The 19,497-nt window shown below is 38.4% G+C and overlaps 3 protein-coding genes across 6 annotated transcripts; 2 read left to right on the top strand and 1 right to left on the bottom strand.

Annotated features, from left to right (window-relative positions):
- The first annotated feature begins 568 nt into the window (after positions 1 to 568).
- LOC137956553 (uncharacterized) lies at positions 569 to 6,999 on the top strand. 3 transcript variants are annotated; one of them, XM_068804287.1, is made up of 9 exons: positions 569 to 758; positions 1,490 to 2,679; positions 2,873 to 3,521; positions 4,008 to 4,091; positions 4,529 to 4,726; positions 5,736 to 5,824; positions 6,294 to 6,393; positions 6,519 to 6,617; positions 6,713 to 6,999. In XM_068804287.1, exons 2-9 carry the CDS (start codon positions 1,493 to 1,495, stop codon positions 6,773 to 6,775), a joined length of 2,469 nt encoding a protein of 822 aa, XP_068660388.1. In that variant the 5' UTR covers positions 569 to 758; positions 1,490 to 1,492; the 3' UTR covers positions 6,776 to 6,999. The 3 variants fall into 3 exon arrangements, with proteins under 3 accessions (XP_068660388.1, XP_068660233.1, XP_068660309.1); XM_068804132.1 differs by having other exon boundaries at positions 569 to 853; XM_068804208.1 differs by lacking the exon at positions 4,008 to 4,091 and having other exon boundaries at positions 569 to 853.
- A 35-nt stretch (positions 7,000 to 7,034) lies between these two features.
- On the top strand, positions 7,035 to 9,965 carry LOC137956757 (3'-5' exonuclease). The gene is made up of 6 exons (XM_068804404.1): positions 7,035 to 7,613; positions 8,222 to 8,401; positions 9,057 to 9,187; positions 9,256 to 9,417; positions 9,601 to 9,711; positions 9,803 to 9,965. The coding sequence occupies exons 1-6, from the start codon at positions 7,265 to 7,267 to the stop codon at positions 9,872 to 9,874; spliced, it is 1,005 nt and encodes a 334-aa protein (XP_068660505.1). The 5' UTR covers positions 7,035 to 7,264; the 3' UTR covers positions 9,875 to 9,965.
- A 601-nt stretch (positions 9,966 to 10,566) lies between these two features.
- Positions 10,567 to 19,459, bottom strand: LOC137956418 (uncharacterized). Of its 2 annotated transcripts, none has more exons than XM_068803945.1 (9): positions 19,290 to 19,459; positions 16,091 to 18,930; positions 15,916 to 16,002; positions 14,558 to 14,710; positions 14,198 to 14,361; positions 13,842 to 13,989; positions 13,514 to 13,636; positions 13,354 to 13,441; positions 10,567 to 10,958 (listed from the first exon to the last, which is right to left on the bottom strand). In XM_068803945.1, exons 2-9 carry the CDS (start codon positions 18,620 to 18,622, stop codon positions 10,765 to 10,767), a joined length of 3,489 nt encoding a protein of 1,162 aa, XP_068660046.1. In that variant the 5' UTR covers positions 18,623 to 18,930; positions 19,290 to 19,459; the 3' UTR covers positions 10,567 to 10,764. The 2 variants fall into 2 exon arrangements, with proteins under 2 accessions (XP_068660046.1, XP_068660124.1); XM_068804023.1 differs by having other exon boundaries at positions 16,091 to 18,782.
- Between the last annotated feature and the right edge of the window lie 38 nt (positions 19,460 to 19,497).

Below are 19,497 nucleotides of genomic sequence, written 5' to 3'. Positions count from 1 at the left end.
AGAATTGTCCAGGGTTGTGAGTTTACCGTGAAGGCTGATCATGGCTTTGCTGGGTCTATCTGATCAACTTCCACAATGAAACTTCTGTATGTAGTAACTTCGGAAGCAAATCATTATGCCTTAGGTTCTACTGTTTCTATCATGATTTTCCAACTCGTTGAGTTGATTCACGATTTGGCCGACTTGGATTAGATTTGGGACTTGATGAGCCCAATCGAAAGGTGGGACTCTCCCTTCGATTTACCGCTTAGATTATACTAACTAATAAATATGATAATTTTAAATTATTTTTTTGCATATAATTGACTCTTTCACAATAAAAAAATATATTTTAAAATCAATTTTTAAATAAATAAATAAATAAATAATTTTATTTTAAATAAAACGTGGGCTGGGCAGGAGTCTTCCTTATTGGGACTCTGGGAGGATAAGCGGCCGTCGTTACAAAAAGAAATAGAATAGGAGAAGAGATGGAAAGGGAGAGGCTTCTCTTTCCATGTGTTTTTTCTACCCCAACCTCCTGGTCTCAATTCTCAATTATTTATAAAAAAACCTAGGCCGTCGACTCCCCTTCTCGCGTCAATCGACGGATCAACTTAAATTTCTTTGTGCATTACCTGTCCGCTATAGTGCGCCAACCGTATCCTTGGTAAACAAGCGCACGAGCGACGGAGGATCATGGCTGCCCGTAGACGCCCGAATCAATTCTGCAATGCGATCCTGAGACAGAGGCGGACTCAAAAGACCGGGCTTTCCATGTATGGTTCCTTCCTCTTTGGACGTCTCTGCTGTTGATTCTATTTCAGAGTTTCTCGCAGCGTTAGATATCATTGAGCGTCAAAACGGCACGAAGGTAATATCGTTCTCTTTGGTGCGATTTTTTTGTGCCCTTTTTCGGTGTCGTGCCATTGAAGTCACAAAAGTACTCAATCTATCTACAATCTGATTTTGGGTTTGCTTCTCTTTAGTGAGAATTTTGTAGCAGATTTTTATATGACAAGGTGTTGGTTTTAGTTTCATTAGCTGCTTGGATTTTATTTTCTTTAGCATGTAGGCTCCCTGAAATTGGGCTGTCATCATGGAGCTTTGCGAGACCTGTTCTTTTATTTATTTATTTAAATATAAAGTATTTCGTTCGTTGTGAAGTGCAATGCTGGGCGTCCTTTTCGAATTTCTTCCCTGTCTTGTCTCTCTTTGCTGAAGAAAGAATGCGACGGCCTCTTTTGTATAGGTTATTTATTTAGTTTATCTCAAAATGTCATAACAAGTGGATGGGTGGAATTTCTACTCGTTTTTTTTATTTCGATCTTGAGTACCAGGATCCTCTTGGTAAATTCTTTTATAGATTGTTCTTAGACTTAGCAAACTATACTGTTTTTTCAGGCTTTTTAGGTTTGTCCGCCAGACTTTCTCTGGTGGTTCTAATCTTGGATTGAATTTATTTCTTGCCAGCTGTTAATTGTTGGAAATCTCAAATAATTATGTGCAGAGTATGGAGAGTATGGAGAATATGGAGATCGATCAGATAATGGAAGTTCCTGATACCCCAGATAGATTGGCTTCAAAGAAGACTAATGCTTCTTTTGATGGTAATATCAGTAAGGTAATATTGGATAATGGGCTCGTCAAAACATTAAATGGCATGCAAAGGGTGAATGCCGGTTGCAGGAACAGCAAAAGATGGTATCCTAATCGTCTATCTGGCCTCCAAATTGTCAATGAAACTAGGCCTGGGATTTCTGATGGACATAAGAAGCCGGAGAAGGATCAACCTGGAGCAAAGGTTTTTGGTGGTAGAATTCTTAAGGAGGTGGACAATCGATCATATAAAATACAACCTTCTTGTTCACACAGTTCTCCTGATGTGACTGAAGTTTTTGGCTTGAATGATAAGGATAAGAGTAAGGAAATTAGAGGAAAAGTGATCAATGTAAACAAGAAAAGCATGTCCAATAATAGCAGTTCGACTAAAAGTGGAGTGGTTGGAAAAGGAATGCTTCTTGGCAGGAGCAGTTCTAGTATGGGGAAGAATGTGCCCGATGATTTTTTCAATTTCAAGGGACAGTTTGAGTCCAGAAAGTCTGAAAAGGGTTATTCCCTTGGCAGGATCCGTAATCTTGTGCCTGGAGCATCAAGCATGGGATTGGGTCCAATTGATGCATTCCAAACAGAGCAACACTGCAGAACACAAGCAGCTGATGGCACTTTTATGCCGGCTAATGCTGCTCCTTCTGTTAAAATCCCCAAATTTTCCCTGAGAAGAGATGTATCTGTCATTCATGATGGAGCTGGTGCTGGTGAAGATCATCTGGAACCTAATAGAGGATTATGGTACAAGGATAATGGGCAAGGTGTTAGTCCGTGCTCTGGTCCTCAATATAAAAATGGACGAGATGGTTTGATGTTGTTGCAGTCTCATACCCCACCAAGGAGGACTGGACAGAGAAGGCTGGTGCGTAATGGGTGTATCTCTCCCTATAATATTGCAAAAATCACGAGCTCATCCCAAGACAAGGGCAAGAGTGAAGCTAATGATATACAGGATGGAGGTGGGAGACCTTCAGATCGAACTAATCCAAGCTTTGGGGGCAACTGCGCTGGCAGAGAGAAAGGCAAAGGAGTCATGGTTGATGTGTCAACAAATGAATGTGGTAGTAGAACTAGATCTTTTCCAATCAGGTAGGGCAAAGCCATAATTTTCTCTCCAATTTCTCCTCATTATAACCAAACATGAGCACATCTGGTTTAAATTTTGCCCTAAATGAACTCTTATCAATTAGCAACCTTCTGTTTTTGTTGTTTTATTTGATTAATTTATATCCAAATTGCATCTGTGGAAGCTTTAATTGTGACTCTTTGGTTTCTTTTCCAGAGATTTATTTGTGTTTGAGGAAGATGATATTTTCAAATTTGCTGAAGGCATAGGTGGTTGGAGAACCACACGTAATCGTTCAAAAAAGACATCCTTGCCAGCATCTCAGGAGACTAATTCTATTGACAAAAGTAGTTCATTAGGTGGGAATGAAGGAAATACAGAGGGTGAAATTGAATTTTTAAAGATAAATAATGAGGATTCAGTCATTCTTGAGCATCCTGCTAGTAGCCAATGTCCTGTTCAACCGTCATCTAGCATCTTGTCTGTGTCAAATCTGGAGAGAAAAAGAAACATAGGAGTTCGGACGCTAATGAAACGAGCAAAGAAATCTACATCTTTGCAAAATCCTCTTGGTGAATGCTCTGGTTCAGTGACAGATGACCGGGATAATTCATTATTTCAGTTGCCCAAAAGGTCCTCTAATATGCTTGCAAGCAGGACTTGCAATTCTGTACATCATCGAGTGGGGTCAATCATAGAAGTAGATAAGTTGTCTTCTCCTGAAGCTCAGGGTAACACTTCTGTTCACACAGATGACATAGTTAATGATGTGTCAATTACTAGAGCTAGACAAGTTGAAGCTGATGAGGAAATGGCTCGTCAACTTCAAGAGGAATTCTATAATGAAATGCCAGAAGTTGGAGAGGTAGAGGCTTTTGCTTGTTTCCCTTTTTTTTTTTTATATATATTGTTGGTACTGAAGCTGGTTTAGCGCATCTAGTCAATTATTTAACTTTTCTTGTTAACTTTAAGGAATGGTTTGATGGAACATGTCTTGTGTCCTATCTCAGTTGATTTAGATTGATTTGGTTGCTGAAAGTGTAACCGCTTCTCAGTCTGATCTGATTGGGCAACTTGTCATTCCAAATTTGGTTCTCAGTGTTTTCTTCTATACCTTGAATTTGGTTAATCCTTTCTGGGTTGAATTTTAATTTAGACTGCTATATTTTACAATTTGGATGTCAATTTGATGGTCCAGAAGAATGATAAAAGTTGGATTCCATTCATGCTATAGGAACAGCATAGCATTTGATTTGTCCTTGAATCTATTCTTGTCCAAGGATGTCTTGTTTTCCTACATGTTAAGATTTTTGGAGTTATTTTTTTATACAATTTCTCCTTTAACTAACAGATAGATGCAAATATAGCATGGTCATTGCAACGTGAGGAAGATTCCCATGCTACTTCAGTTGGAAATCGCCGCTGGTCACATCGTGTAAGTTGACCGTTTAACATCTGAGCAGAAGCAAAGAATATGTCAGTGAAATCAACAAGGTGTACCTTCTAGGAGGATTAGGGTTCTTTAGCCTACTGAAGTTTCATAAAAGGAAAACCCATGTGGAATTGAGGAACATATAAGCTCTGTTGAGGGGTGCCTTCTCACTATTATGCAAATTCCGTCACCCTTTTCTGCATGACAGAGTTTCCTGTTCTCCTTTTATCGAATAGCTCACTTCTGAACTTTCTAGTAGGTCAATGAGTGATATCTATAGTTAGAAGTTATGTGCTACAAATGCATTTAGATTATGTGGTTTTGAGTCTTTATCAAGTTCATAATAACCAGCTAATATTTTTTTTCTTTTTGTTTTTTTCTGAAACTTAATCAGCTATCTTTTGAATGAATTGCTTGATATATCAGTGTCCTTTTTACAGAGAGATTTGTCAATGGCACATTTATATCAGAGTGGGCCACGATCTTTGCGAAATTCTTCTGTACGATCATCCAGTCGTGGTCGAGCACCCACCTCTACCAGAATGGCACAACTGAGAAGAAGCTTTCGTGGTCATCACCCCCCTACATCCTCTGGTGGAAGTGGTTTTCCTTTTCCTTCTAGTATGGATATGGAGGAGGTAATGGCCACACAATCTTACTCTTTTATTTGATATTATCTGCATGACATTCTTTTGTCATAAAATTGCTCATGTTGTGGTCGTTAAAGTTCTTTTTATTTATTTATTTATTTATTTTTTGTGAGTGAGCTCTCTGTATATTTTTCCCTGTTCATTACACCTGTTCCTGTCATTTCCGATAAAATAAGTAATAAAATTCCAATTATAAAAATGTGTTGTAATGGTGTTTTTTTTTGTCTGGTCATGTATGTCTCGGTGTAAATCCTACAAGAAAGTTGAGCTATAAGCTATTATGGATAAAGCTTTGGGTGCTAAATAATTTGCAATTATATGATGACTTTTTGTTGCTATGTTTTTAGAATTTTCTTGCTGCTATGACCAGCAAACTTGTTTTCTGCTCTTTGATTTTTACCTGTTTGGGTTTGTTATCCTGAAATCCAGATTTTTTTTTTCATATTGTGCAATCACCTGCCATTCTACATATTCTTTGGATGCCTTTGTGACTATTACAGGAAATCATATAAGTAACCTGAAATCCGTTTCATTATAGTATCATTAACATTGTAGCCACGATTTTCTGGAAAAAAAAGGTTTTTCCATTTATTAGATATTAGATTTGTTGCTTTTTTTGTATTCCATCTATTGTTATGTTAGATCCTGTTAGGTCCAAAAATCGGTAAGAAGCATTGCATTTGTGGATCAAGCAATCATTTCTGGTTTTACAATTCTTCCATAAATTGTTGGATATTCTTTTATGATATTTAACCCTCACTTAAGAAATTTCTCTTCTTCATGCCATAGATTCAACATATGGGTTTAAGTCTGTTTTGTTTGTTTTGCTTTTGGTCATCTAGATTATTGTTTCACCCAGTGACTTCAGTTGTTCTTTTATGCCTTTTAATGCTCACTTAAGAAATTTCTCTACTTCATCCCATAGTTTAAACATATGGGTTTAAGTTTGTTTTGTGTTTTGCTTTTAACAGTTCAAAGCATTTTTCTTATCATGCAGAGACTTCAGTTGTTGGAAGCACTGGAACCGGCAGATAATGCAATGGCATTGAGTGGTCATCTTTTTCAAGTTCATCGTGATTTTAATGTGTAAGAAATTGAAGTTTCCACCTTCTCTCTTTTTCTCTATATGTGTTTATATATATATATATACACACACACATTTATAATTGTTCCATGATGTAGTATTGTAAATTTAGTTTCTATACTTAACAAGAATCTTGTTGATATTCTTGATTGTGATTTTCAAAAATATCACCCTCTGTGTCCATGGATATGTGAACTTTTTATTTTTTCTGAAGATTAAACTCTTGCTGTCCACCGACTTACTATGGATTTTTTAACAAGTTTTCCCTTGACCTTAGGAGTCCTCTTAGTTTTGACAGCTATTTTTTTTAATTTATGCATTTCTTGTTCTGGCTTTCTGTTTAAGAAATCCTGAGAAGAGTTCTTGTTCTCTTTTGTTCAGTAATTGATATGGCCTTAGCTTTGACATCCCATGTGACTGAAAAACGTCTGTGGCAAGATACCTCTTGCTAATTTTTTCTTTTATTTGCAGAGATGACTATGAGATGCTATTGGCTCTTGATGAAAACAACCATCAACATGGTGGTGCATCAGTTAACCAAATTAATAGCTTGCCAGAGTCAAAAGTTCAGGTGTCTATCACCTATTTCCTTTTTTTTTTATATATATTTTTACTTGATCCAATACATTGATTTCGAAAAGTAGCCTGTTCTTACTAATTTGGTTTTCTTTTTTCCTTTTTCTTGTCGCGTGGTAGACCAGTAACTTTGAGGAAGCATGCACGATCTGCCTGGAGACTCCTGCTGCTGGTGATACAATTCGCCATCTACCTTGCTTACATAAATTTCACAAAGACGTAATGATCAGTTCTCATTCTTTTTTTCTTTTTCTTTATCTTATTTAACAAACTTCTAAGTGTTTTTTTTTTCCTTTTCCTTTTTGGATTGTCAGTGCATCGATCCATGGCTGAAAAGAAGGAAATCCTGTCCAATTTGTAAATCTGACATCAGTTGAAATCCTGGCTTGCTGCTGCAAATGATTTTTTAGTAGTAGCTAGTACTCGGCTAAAGTGATTTCAGCCACATAGTTGTCTGCACGTTATCTTTCCAGCCTTTTCTCCCCCGCTCCCAATTTTATGTTTCGATGAATGTATTTTTTGCTGTTTACTGATTGATGCTAAAGGGATTTGGTATTATAAGCTGCCAATGAAATCTAATCATTTATTTTAAATTATATAATTCATTTTTTCCTTAAAAAAGGAAATTCCGAAGTGTCAGAGAACATCGCGAACGCATCTAAAAAGAAAAAAAAAAAAAAAGGGTTCGGCAATGACCAGAGTATCAGACTCGATTCCCATAAATCTTCTTTGTTCCCGCTAAAATGCCTTTACCGGGGATCATGCAGTCACAGATCAAGCTTTTGTTCCCCGCCCTTTGTAGCTACAGAATATTACTGGACTCTCCGCGACAGGACCACCTCTGCTGAATCAGCAATCGGCGAAAAATGGAAGCCGATCAAGAATTTCCTGAATGGGATCCCATCGACGAGGCGGAACTCGAAGCCATCGAAGCATCTTACTCTCTCTCTAAATCTGAATCCCAATCCGAATTCTCCTCATCTAAGCGCCTAAAGGCTTCTCCGGAAACAGATCTTACGCCTCGGGATGGCCGGCGTCGCTTGCCAAACTGGGCGACAAGATCGCTACAATCATCTGAGGCCGGAGAATCATCCTCCTACGCGGTCGTCAATAGGAGGCAGTATTCAGGAAGGGAATGCTCCGATGTTCCAATCACTGCTTCGTCTCGCTCGAGTGGCCACTACTGGAATCTTGTTCCACCTCCGTCCTGCCGAGGTAATACTGATAGATGTATCAGACTGCAACCTTTTCTTTTGATTTATTTCCGTTAGACAAAAAAAAAAAAACTGGAAATCTTGAACTCCCGAAATGGCATTTCTCTCGGTCGACAGCGTCTTGTGCGCAGTTTTTTTCCCACGCTTCAATCTCTTTCTCAAGTCTCTCTTCTTTGTGATGTGAATGGCGTATGAGGTTTGGAATTCACGCCTAATCTGGTTACCAAAGTGTTCAGACGTCCACCTTTTGCCTTGCTCTGGAATTTTTTCAATTCGACTTTTTTCTTTTCTGTACAATTGTTACTAGTTACTGATTTTAATGGAAAACTAATGGCTGATCTTTTCAAGTCTTAAACATGTAACTTTTTAGTTTGTAAGGGAAAATTATACTAATTTTAATGCTGAATTAAGTGGCGAGTGATATTTATAAAAAAATATTTTTTTATTCTAGCATTCTGGCAGTGATACTTTGTGAGACGCTCTCGGCATCAAGTCCTCTAGCTGACCCAGCCTAATGCGCCTGTGATTCTGGATATCTTAAGCTTTCATACTTTTGTCGATGTGTCTTAAGTTGCTCTCCACAATCTCTCAAGTTCGTTCATGTTGCAGGTAATCCAAAGGCAAGATTCCCTGCAATAAAATTTGGAGGCCGGATCGTTTACAGTAAGACGTCAGCTGAAGTTGAGAAAGCTACGGAAGAGATTTTGGGCATTATTGAAACCAAGAGAGAAGAATTTGATCGCATTTCTCTTGGATTTGATATGGAGTGGAAACCTGTATTTACTCGAGGTTTATCTCCATAATCTGGAAAAGAGGTTTACTTATCGCCTTCATTTCATTGCTCTGTGCCTGATAGCGTTCTGACCTCAAATTGATTAGTTTCATGCATTTAGTAAAGATCTACGTGAATGAACTTGAAATCCTGCAACAAATGTTTCATGACTTGGGAGGAGCTATTATCTAGGCATATAGAAGCCTGAAAATGAGTAACAACCAATATAAATTGTTATCAATTTTCACCTTTTATGTTATTATCCATGATCAAGTTTTCTATCGTTGTTTTGTTGAAGAAAATTTTCTATCATTACATGCTCATCTTTTTCTTTTGCAACGCTCTCTGTGGTTAATTTGAAGGCAGGAATAGCTAGAGCAACCTGTGAAGTTAGGTTGGGCCTCTTTTGGTTCCTTTTCTTTTATGTGTTTTTTTTCCTTCTCACGATACTTTCTGTAATCCTTTTCTCTCTCTGTCACTATTTTCACACACAAAAAAAAATCAAAATAAAGGATTTTTTTTCTCCAAGGAAACAAAACAGTGTCCTAGTGATTTTCACAAAGCAGCATAGATGAAAGCGCACGACAATTATTTTGTTAGAGGCACCAGATCCTGGGTGTTCTTTTTCTATGATGGTAGTTGAGTAACATAGCGTAACCTGAAATGCTCCAGGTGCAGCACAGAGAAAAACGGCAGTTATTCAGATATGCATGGGCACAGATGTCTGTCATGTGATGCACATCCATCACTCTGGGATACCACCTGTTCTCCAATCATTACTGGAAGACAATAGATCTATTAAGGTGAGTAAACTCTTAAAATCAATAGTATCGAACTCCTCCCTAACAGCAACTGACTTGCATGTTCAAAGGTCGGTGTTTGTATAGGTGGGGATGCTGCAAAGCTCTTGAGGGACTACAATGTTTCCACTAAAGACTTGGAAGATCTGGGTCATCTAGCAAATGTGAAGCTTGGAGGAATCCCCAGGACTTGGAGCCTCGCTGCTCTACTTGAGACAATTACAAGCATGCAGGTTTCTTCTCTTATCCCAAAAAGGTCTTCTTTGAGAGTCTGAAACAACAATTTTTGAGTGAAACTAGTGAAAATAAGTGTAAGCAATGGGCACAGTGGATCCATTTGGTTTTTGTACTTTACTGATGAGACTTATAGCATCTATATGTGGATTGTCTTCAGCACTAATTAGTTTTTGTTGCAGCTAGACAAGCCCAACAGAGTGAGACTGGGAAATTGGGAAGCAGATAAGTTATCAAGTGACCAGCTCATGTATGCAGCCACTGATGCCTATGTGTCGTGGCGTTTATATGAGGTAGTAAGTACCCTAGTACAAAGCAGTTGATATCTATAACTACTAGTAGTTTGTGTTCGTGGTTAATTCTTACATTTTCTACTTGAACCAGGTGCTAAGACGCTTCCCTGATGCAAATAACACTAAAGCTGGGGAGACTGAGAAAGGTGATTTACCTTTATAACGATTTTAGAGGCTAATTCTATAATCTGAACCAGTGGTATGCGAGATCCATGATGTTTGTTACATTGATTAACGGGAACCAATTCACTATCTTCAGCTATTTGTAATTGTATATTATATATCGAAGTTTTAACAACTTAACTTTGTTACATTTGGTGGATACGAATTCGTAACTAGCAAATGTAAATTCGAAGAAGACAGATTAGCTCTACATTGCGCTGCTGCTGCAATAGTTTTGGCTCGGACGGGGTGGAGTGGCCTACAAGAGTATGGTTTCATGAATCGCAATACGTTGCCGAATAAATCATATATAAACTAAACATGTTTGTGCGTTAGAATTAAGACTTACTCTACCTCAATTGACATAATAAATCAATGATATTGTTTATTTTATCTTTTAATTACGTTCTGAAAACTGTACATATATTTTCATGGTGTCGCAGGTTTGATCTGTGTCACAATTTTCCTTAAAATGTGCACGCTGTACCACTTTGTGTACAGATTGGCTGCAAACCTTTTTCTCAGAGAGATACCCTCGTTAGAAAAACAGATCTGCTCGGTTGAGTCGAAGACCGGACCAGGAAGTTTAAAAATAACAGGGCAGTGAATTGCCAAGACAGGATTTACAGAGCAGAAGAGCTTGTCATATGATGGGTACTTTACAGATATATAGTATGATAGTAAAGAATTAAATAATAGATAATTAACAGCCCAAACAACCAATAGGTAGGGGGCACTTTTAGCTTTCTTCTTTTCTTATTAGTACAACCTATTTTCAGAAGCTAGTATTCTCTACCCAAGAGGTAGCAAATTTAACTCTCCAAGGAAGTAGTATGTCCTGCAAACACTTCACTATGCAGCTGTATCTTTGAACCCAAAATTTGGGAAGAACTATGACCTGTTTGAAGTTGGACTCTGTCCTTTTGTCTGTAGGGCCATAGACATCGTGCGCAGCCTGCAAGTAATCTCAGAGAATGATGGACGAGCTGAAGGATCTGGTGACCAGCACTCTGCCATTAGCTTTCTCCACCCTGGGTCACAGCGTTCTGGAATTGGTGGTCTAAGAGTGTTGTTCACAATCCCCCCTTCATTGTTCAGACAAAAGAAAAATTAACATCTATGACATTGTGCAAACCACAAAACTTACATTTAGTGTTTATACAAAAGATGTTCCGTTCTTCTGGGAAGCAATGTCTCAAAATAAGAAAAGCTCTCTTCTGCCAAAATCATTGTTTGGCCATTTTATGCGATCAGCAAAGTAACAAAAATACCAACTCTGCATCTTTCAGTGAGCCCAGAAACAAAAAACATGTGCCATGCAGCAGCATAGATGCAGCTACTATGAGGTGATCGGTGCATGACTCCAAACAACTATTGTGAGTCTCACCCCCACTTAAATTGTACTTCCATCCAATTCTAGACATCTGTACCAATTCAAATAGACTGTATGCAGCTTAAACAATGGCATTCCCTCTTATTTTTCTAATTATAGTTAATTATTATTATTATTATTAACATAGCACTTTATATCATTTTAACTTGTATAACGTAACATCTTGGGGCTTCATGCTTTGATGTGAGAGAAAAAAAAAAGATTAAAAGGTTGTGATATGGTGCAGCTAGGATTTGGAAATCAGAGTAAAGAAGAGAAGGAAAGCAGTGAGAGAAGAATGGGAACAAGAAAGTAACCAGAAGAGAAAAAAAGCGTGTGCGTGCGGGGGTGGGTGGTGCTGGTTTGGGTTTGAGAATCCGGCCTTCTGTTTCCACTTATGAACTCAAAAATCTTCTTCGACAAGGCAACATTTGGTAGTGGATAAAAGTAATGAAATTTTTTGTCAGAACTGGTTGATGAACCTGCTTCATCAGTGCTCCGATGAAATCAGAGGTTTTTTATCCAACGGTGTCAAGCAATTATGGGTGATTTTGATCACTACCCCAAAGGAAGGTTGTTGTGGTGTGGGGGCTTCAGTTTCTGCTTCAGCATCATAAGGATACCAGTGGAATGCCAAACCAGATTACTGCTCGCCCATACAAAGTGGAGATGTCATTTGAGGAGTTATGTGGAAGTATTTTGCTGAGACTCTTAAAGGAATGCCTGCTTCCTCTGGCAGTGGGACTGGTGGATGACTCGTTGATTGAAAGCAGTGACCTTGTATTCGGGGTGCAATCTATATTATGATGCGAAGGTTGGTGAATCCATGGATGTGAGATGATTTGTTCACATCTCATATGGTGTCTCAGCAAGAACAACTTTAAAGAGGTTCAAAGGATAGATGGAATGCTCTTAAATGTCACTAAAACTCTGGTCAAAGGAAGGCTTTTCAGTGCTCTATTATTCGGAAGATTGTTTTGAATCTTTTGAAGATTTAAGTCTTGGATGAATGGGTTTGAAGAAATTTAGAGCTGTCATTTCTTTTGACTGTCCCTTAAGTAGGAGATGATGAGTATGAGTGCTTTATGTCCCTTCAATCAATGATGATTCACGATTGGTTTCTCAACTTGTGCCACATGTAGCTTCCCCCCAACCTTCACTCAGAGTTTGGGATTGACTCCGTTAGCCTCTACTAAGGTTCACGGAAACCCGATCCAAATTTGTAACTTGCCTATGGAGCTCCTGGTCCTGAGGATTGTGGAAGGATTTAGGAAATTTATTAAGATTGATAGCAGCCAAGCATGGCTATAAAGTCAATCATCTAAGATCCTTACCATCTGAAACAACCCCCACCACACCTACCCACCAAGTTCCGTTTGCCATTTGGCTAATAAAAATCATCACCTTTTCAACAAATAAAATAAGCTTTTGTACATAATTAATTTGTTAATAATAACTAGTTCTCCTAACATGAGAAAAATTGCTTAAATAGAAGGCTAATATAGTTGCACAGGTTACCTACTTGAACTTGGAAACTGAATCAGCTCTCAAAATTCTGAGTCAAATAGGGCAAGTCCCTCGGGTCCAAAGGCTGGACTCGAGGGGGAATTGCCCAGAATACAAGGGGCAATTCTGCTATACCCCCCACACAAACCAACACCTCCAATGGCAAGTCAACTTTCCTAGTCGCGATTCAACACTATTCCTAAAATTAGTAAAAAGGTCTTCTAATATAGAGGCATCCTTTTTTGAATGTTGAACCCATACCTGGGTAAAACTTGAACCCAAGATCTCACAATGAAACCCCTAATGTGGCCATTGAGCCAAATGTCCAATACACATCAAGATATATGTCAATAAACTCTATCTACAATTAATGCCATCTTATTACAGAAGGGTTCCAATTAATAACTATCTTATTTCCTTTCCCTCTGCTTCTAAGAATTCTTACGAAGTTTTAGTAGATCATTAACTAGATGTTTTGCCCATTTTTAAAAGCACTACAATCCACATATAATCGCATGCAATTGTCATTGGTCAAGTCTATATTCTGAATCCAGTGCACTGATATGGTCTTAGTGCCAAAATGTTAAGAGTAACAATCTTACCTATGATCGCACCACAATGCATATCAGCATAAGGTTCCTCTCCTGTAAGGATCTCCCACATTGCAATTCCAAATGAGAACACATCAACCTATTAAAAGCCAGTACATTTGGGTTAAAATCGTTGCTACTATAACTAAAGAAAAGCAGAGAATAGGCTCACCTTCTCAGAGACACGGCTGCTACTACCATTCAATAGTTCTGGAGCCATCCATGGAAGGGTCCCTCTTACACCACCCGAAACCAGAGTATTGTGTTTAATTCTTGATAACCCAAAATCTCCAACCTGAGAATGCAATTGACAGTCCTTCCATCAGATCTGTGACTTTTTGTGTTTGTTTCAAATTGATTAGCATAGATATGCAAGAAGATGTGGGGCTTGAACTTATGATACATTACGAACCCTTGACATTTTTGCTGTTAAAATCCATTTTGACAGTTAATTGAGTAACAATTTGCTTCCATATGAGATTGATTAAAATGAGATTTACCTTGCATATTGGTCGCTGGGAATCCCTCATATTTACAAGCAAATTGTCACATTTCAGATCAAAATGAACAATGTTCTTGAAGTGTAAGTATTCCATTCCAAAAGCTGCATCCATTGCAATTAGAAGCCTTTTTCGATGATCAAGAGCCCTGACAAGAAAAAAAAACAGAGTACAATAATAACAGGATTTTTAAATGTTATGCGAGAATAATGAAGGACAAAAAAAGCAGATTCCAGTAATTAAAGAATTTTAAAGACATGCAAGAGAATAACGAAGGAAAAAATCGGATTCTAATAATTAAAATATTTTAAAAGTTAAATACGAGAATAAAGGAGGAAAAAAATCAGTTAACTTACTTGTCCTTCTGTACAAGTACATGTCTGAGAGATCCATTTACCATGAATTCAGTCACAGTAGCTAATGTCCCACCAGCTCCATCTGGAACCACCCCATAGAAAGCTACCACATTTGGATGGTGAAGCTTAGAGAGAATCTGTGCTTCACTCCAAAAGTCCTTCATCTGCAGAAACAAGATCAGTTATTTTTTTATTTTATTTTTTTGAATGAAGTAATAGACAAGATCCGTTACAATACCAAATTGTGGAACTATTTTTATGTCATGCTGACTTTATAGATAGATATCCAATTACAGAAACGGTTTATCTCAGGCAAAATGCAGACAAAAAGGGGGATCCATAAGAGATTCGTGGACCCACCAACCGATCTTGTTCAGATAATCGCCCTGCAAAGCAGCTTCTTTTTATTCGTTTAATGGCAACGTCAGTGCCTCGCCACTTCCCATGATAAACTGTACCAAATGTACCAGAGCCTAGTTCCCGAAGTTCCTCCAGATCAGCATTCTTTATTATCTGTGCATCAGCATCTGAAACGTTTAGCTAGGTATAAATAGGACATCATCCATTTCAGTAAAATGATGGAATGTGTCTAGCTATATGCAAGGAAGTGGGACTTAGACCTTTTGCCCTAAGGTAACATCCTGCTCCACACATTGGCTCAAAAGTTCAAATGCAGAATAGTGAACCAACAGAAGAAGAACCAAGCACTAAACTTTACGTACAGTTGCTTGATGCCATGTTTATCCAATTTACATGCAAAATTATAAAGGAGAAATCTCAATTATCTTCTGATATACAGCACAGGCAAACTAATACTGATGATGACATGAAAAACAACAGTAGTCAGAATGCATTATGAGCAAGTTATTATCATGTTACATTTTTTTGGTTTTTTTTTCAACATAAAATAATCACAGTAACAATGCACTATAAATGAGATAACTTTTTTGTATTTCTTTTTCATGTAACCTATAACAATAATTTCATAATCATTTACAAACCTTCTGAGCCTTATTTCTTTGTTGTTTTCTGAATGATAATAGCACACTACGAATAAGGAAAAAAGGAGTATGGACCTAAGTCCATCTAAGCTAGGTGCACCGAGTTCTTAATTTAACCATCAAACTTAAATTATATGCCTTAGAACTTGATTTAACCTTATTCTACATTTATTTCTCATCCCATGTAATCATGATTCATGTTCATTTGAGTTTTTTTTGTATTTCTTATTAACTTTAATGATAATTAGAGATGATGAGATTGTTACAGATATACTAAGATAAATGGCATTCTTGTAAATAGTACAATTTTTTACCAGAAGAAAAAGCAAATTTTTTTTTAAGAAAGGTGAGATTATATTAAGACAAAAGCCAAAAAAAAACAGAACAACCTAAACTAGCGGGGGCCTATGATAATAAGGGATTGAAGGGAAATCCCGTTCTTAGCAACGGAGTCAGCAATTCTGATCTAGGTACATGAAACCAGGAAATATTAAAACAAGTAGAGAGAACAAGAAGAAAAAGTTGAGTGTAGCTAAGATTGGTTGGACTTGAGCCAAGCCTACTTTCCCTCAATAAATCATGTAACCTTGAAGGAATTAATGCTACCTAATGCTTATAGTGAGATAAATAAACTTCTGCAACTGAACAAATTTTAAAAACTGGAAATGAGAGATCTCAAATCCAAATTTAGTGGAAACCATGAGACTATTTTCTAACCTGCAGACCATAGATTCCAGCTTCCTTTTCTGCTATTGCAGCATCATTAATACATTCATCAGCTTCGCTATCCTCATTTCTAGCATCCTGGTACAAGTAACAACACTCTGACCTAGGAAAAACAATATTAAAGAAATGTAAACAATAATCTAGCTTAAACAATTACAGTAATCACCTCAGATAGAATTTCAGGTGACAAGCTTTCTGCAACAATGACTTTTGGCAAGGAATTAGGATTATTCTGTTCATCATCAATTGTCCTAAGATCTGCATGAGGTATTATAGAAGGGAGAGGGTGAACACCAGAAGGCATATTATTAATTACGTCTTCAACAATGACTTGAATTTTCTCATCAGAACTATTTATGGGCCCAGCCTGGACCGAATTTGCATGTTTTGCATCAGAAAGGTCACAATTATTTCCCCCCAAAGTAACAGCTGCAACCATTGGAGACGTAAATTGTACATGGTTCTTGTCATGAAGAGAAGCTTCTCTTCTGCGAGTTTCATCCATCACTTGATTCTGAAATAAGGACCAAGAGGTTGAATTATCTGTGTTCAAGTCAACAGGATTTAGAGGACGTGGGGACAAATTAACAAAATTAACAGGTCTGACTTCTTGGTCATGCTTTGTGTTGCTTGTGCTGACAATACAGGCAGTATTCTTGGACAATGGAAAAGAGTACAGAGATGCAACAGTTGCCTCGTTTTCATTATTGCCTCTTAGTTGATTTCCTGACCTGTGCAGCTGATCACTCATTGTTGCTTCCCTAACGCCTGGAAACTCATTTGTGGTCATCTCCATCTGAAATGGCTCATCCTTAAGGAAATCTGCATTACCGTCATAAGCAACAGGTGAGATGGGATCCATGATTGCCTGTACATGTGAGCCAGGACCATTCATGGAATGGTGGTCAATGCCAGATGATCTGCTTGAATGTGCAGAAAGTGCAGTAGGATTATTGTTCTTCTTTTCTCTCTCATCCCTCTCATGTGTTCCTGTTGCAGTTCCAAAATTCTTGTAATGGTTCTGGGGCAGGACAGCGGTTCCTCTAGCCTTCTTTTCATTTCCACACACCTCCGTATAAGGGACACTATATTTAAATGTATCATTTGGGTCTGAATGTTCAGGATGTTGAACCAATGGATCCAAAAATTCGGCATTCATTTCAGATCGCATAGCACCTCCTTGTACATTATTCTGCAGTAAAGGTGATGGGCCAGTAGAAAATGCAAACTGTACATTTTCTGGACTTTCTTGTTGCAAACAATAAGCAGACCTGCCATCTTGCTCTTGCAGAAGTGAATCTGAAAGAACATGTGGCATCCCCTGATAAGACCCATATGAATCATTAGATTGCAATTGACCCAGAGAATCCTCCATCTGCCTTGGAAATTTCTCAAAGTGGAATGTCCTCTCGTTAAGCAAAGGTTTTTCAGGAAAAGGATACCCTTCTATGTCACTACCAACACGCCCAAGAGCTGAAGGGACAAACTCCCTGCTGTGTGTTCTGGTGTTAAAATGTGCTGCCCGTGATTTAACTGGTGATTTTGCATCCATCTGTCTATTAGCTTGATGAACTCCCAATTCCCCATGTTGACAACAACCAGTGTCTAAAACATAACAGTCTGGTTTCTGAAGTGGTGCAAAGGCACTATTATTGTTACAACTTCCATGACAGGACTGATCCTCGTAGGCCTGCTTTAGAGCATTTCGAGAGTTAGATCGATGAATGCGAACAGGTGAGAACGGAGGAGAATGGGTGGGAGAAGACCTAGCATTGATAAGAAACTGAGGTTGGGCAAGAGGGAACATTCCGGTCACATCATTAGCCTCCAAAGGATATAAAGAAGGGGAGTCTCTTTGAAAGATGGGAGCACTATCTAGAACAAGGCCAACTTGGCTAGCCAAGCTGTGCCCACTTGAGCTTTTATGTGGACTAAATATTCCATTAACAGCAACCACATAATTGTATTCGGGGTTGTTTTGTGATTCTCTTGAATCAAAAGCTTCAGGGTCATTCTCTGAGATAAGGAAAATCCGAAGTCTATGAGACCCATCAACCTTCAAGAGCCCCTGATATTCTTCCATCATATTAAGAAGATCCTCATCTGAGGAGACTGATATTAGGGCATCGAGATCCTCTCCAGGAAGCTGGTATTTGATCATATGTGGTTGACTGTATATTGCTAGAGTTTTCTTCATAAACTCCTTTAATGAGAGATTCACCCGAATGCTTATGATCCGAGTTTCACCACCTACATATCTAAGTTTCCCATCACTTGGTCGAGGCAAAATCTTCCCTCCAAAGCTGCATAGGAACTTCAATTTGGAAGAACTATCTGACTTTCCCGATTCACTGGTTGAATAACCAAGATCAACATTAATTTCTTCTAAACAATTATTGGATAATTTCCGACTGTGATGTGTTTGCGTACTAGAACAACCTTTTTCACCAACCCACATAGCTGGACCTGCTGCTCCTAAGAAAGTTGAAACATCAGAACAATGTACAGCACCTGCTCCTCTGTGTCCAAGATGTGAGAAATCCTCATAGGCCGGGTGAAGATTCTGGTTGAAACCAAGAGGCCCCACTAAATGATCATGACCTCTATCCGCTTTCCTGGAAGAGATGCGATCCTTTAGGAAATCCAGTGAAAATTCTTCACCTGTTTGCAGAGAGAAGTTATTCACATGATTTCCCATGGCAAAGGACGAGTCTTGTGCAGTCTTGAGGTCTGAAGCACCGGATATCTCATTTGAAATCCCTCGATAAATTTATTGGCTAGTTAGCAACAGTACGTAAACCCTGCGTGGCTGGCAGCATGAGCCCTAGTTTGCGTGCCGATCAGTAGTCCCACAGCTTCTATAAAAAAGAACCAGAACCACCAAAATTATCAGAGTTTCCAGCTCAAAGAGCCTAATTTCCACCTAAAAAGACCATAAAGTCGATCCAAACTACGGAATGCAATAAGCGTGAGGTTAATTTGAGCGGGATCAACCAAATAGATCATCTGTCAAATCAATAAGCTCTCAAGTTTAGAAGAAAAAATTATTCTAAACGGCGGCTGGAATATTGATAAGTTGAAATCAAGTACAATTGTAACAACGGAAACAGCGCAAAAAAAAAAAATAGCAGAGCAGAAAACGCCAAAAGTTTGAAGGTAACAGGCTGATCAAACGACTGGAAAAATGAGAATCGAATTGGAGAACTCGTAGATCTCACAAGCTGCTAAGTACTATTAAGCAGAGAGAAAGGGATCTAAATTGGAGAATCAATCCATCTCAATTTAAAAAAAATCCGGACGGACACAATTTTGAAAAGGAAAAAAAACTAGAAGAGCGAGAGAGAGAGAGGAAGCTGACAAAGTACCTGATGTTTGTCACGATCATCCGAGAAAAATAAGTAGGACTAGGACTTTCAGAAGTGAATCATCTAAAAAGGAGCAAGAAAGACGAGGTTGTGGCTTGGATTTTGGTGGAATTCGGATTGATAGAGGGGACGAAAAAGGGAAGACCGATGCTTATGGCTGGGACCTTCAACCTGGGGCGTGGAAGAGCGAGAGCCATGAGAAGGCGGC

This window comes from Aristolochia californica, unplaced genomic scaffold, assembly GCF_029961685.1.
Source record: "Aristolochia californica isolate CCGP_79_NKW_82.1479 unplaced genomic scaffold, dmAriCali1.0.hap1 SCAF_1, whole genome shotgun sequence".
NCBI lineage: Eukaryota > Viridiplantae > Streptophyta > Magnoliopsida > Piperales > Aristolochiaceae > Aristolochia > Aristolochia californica.
This window is presented reverse-complemented; position numbering and strand designations above follow the sequence as displayed.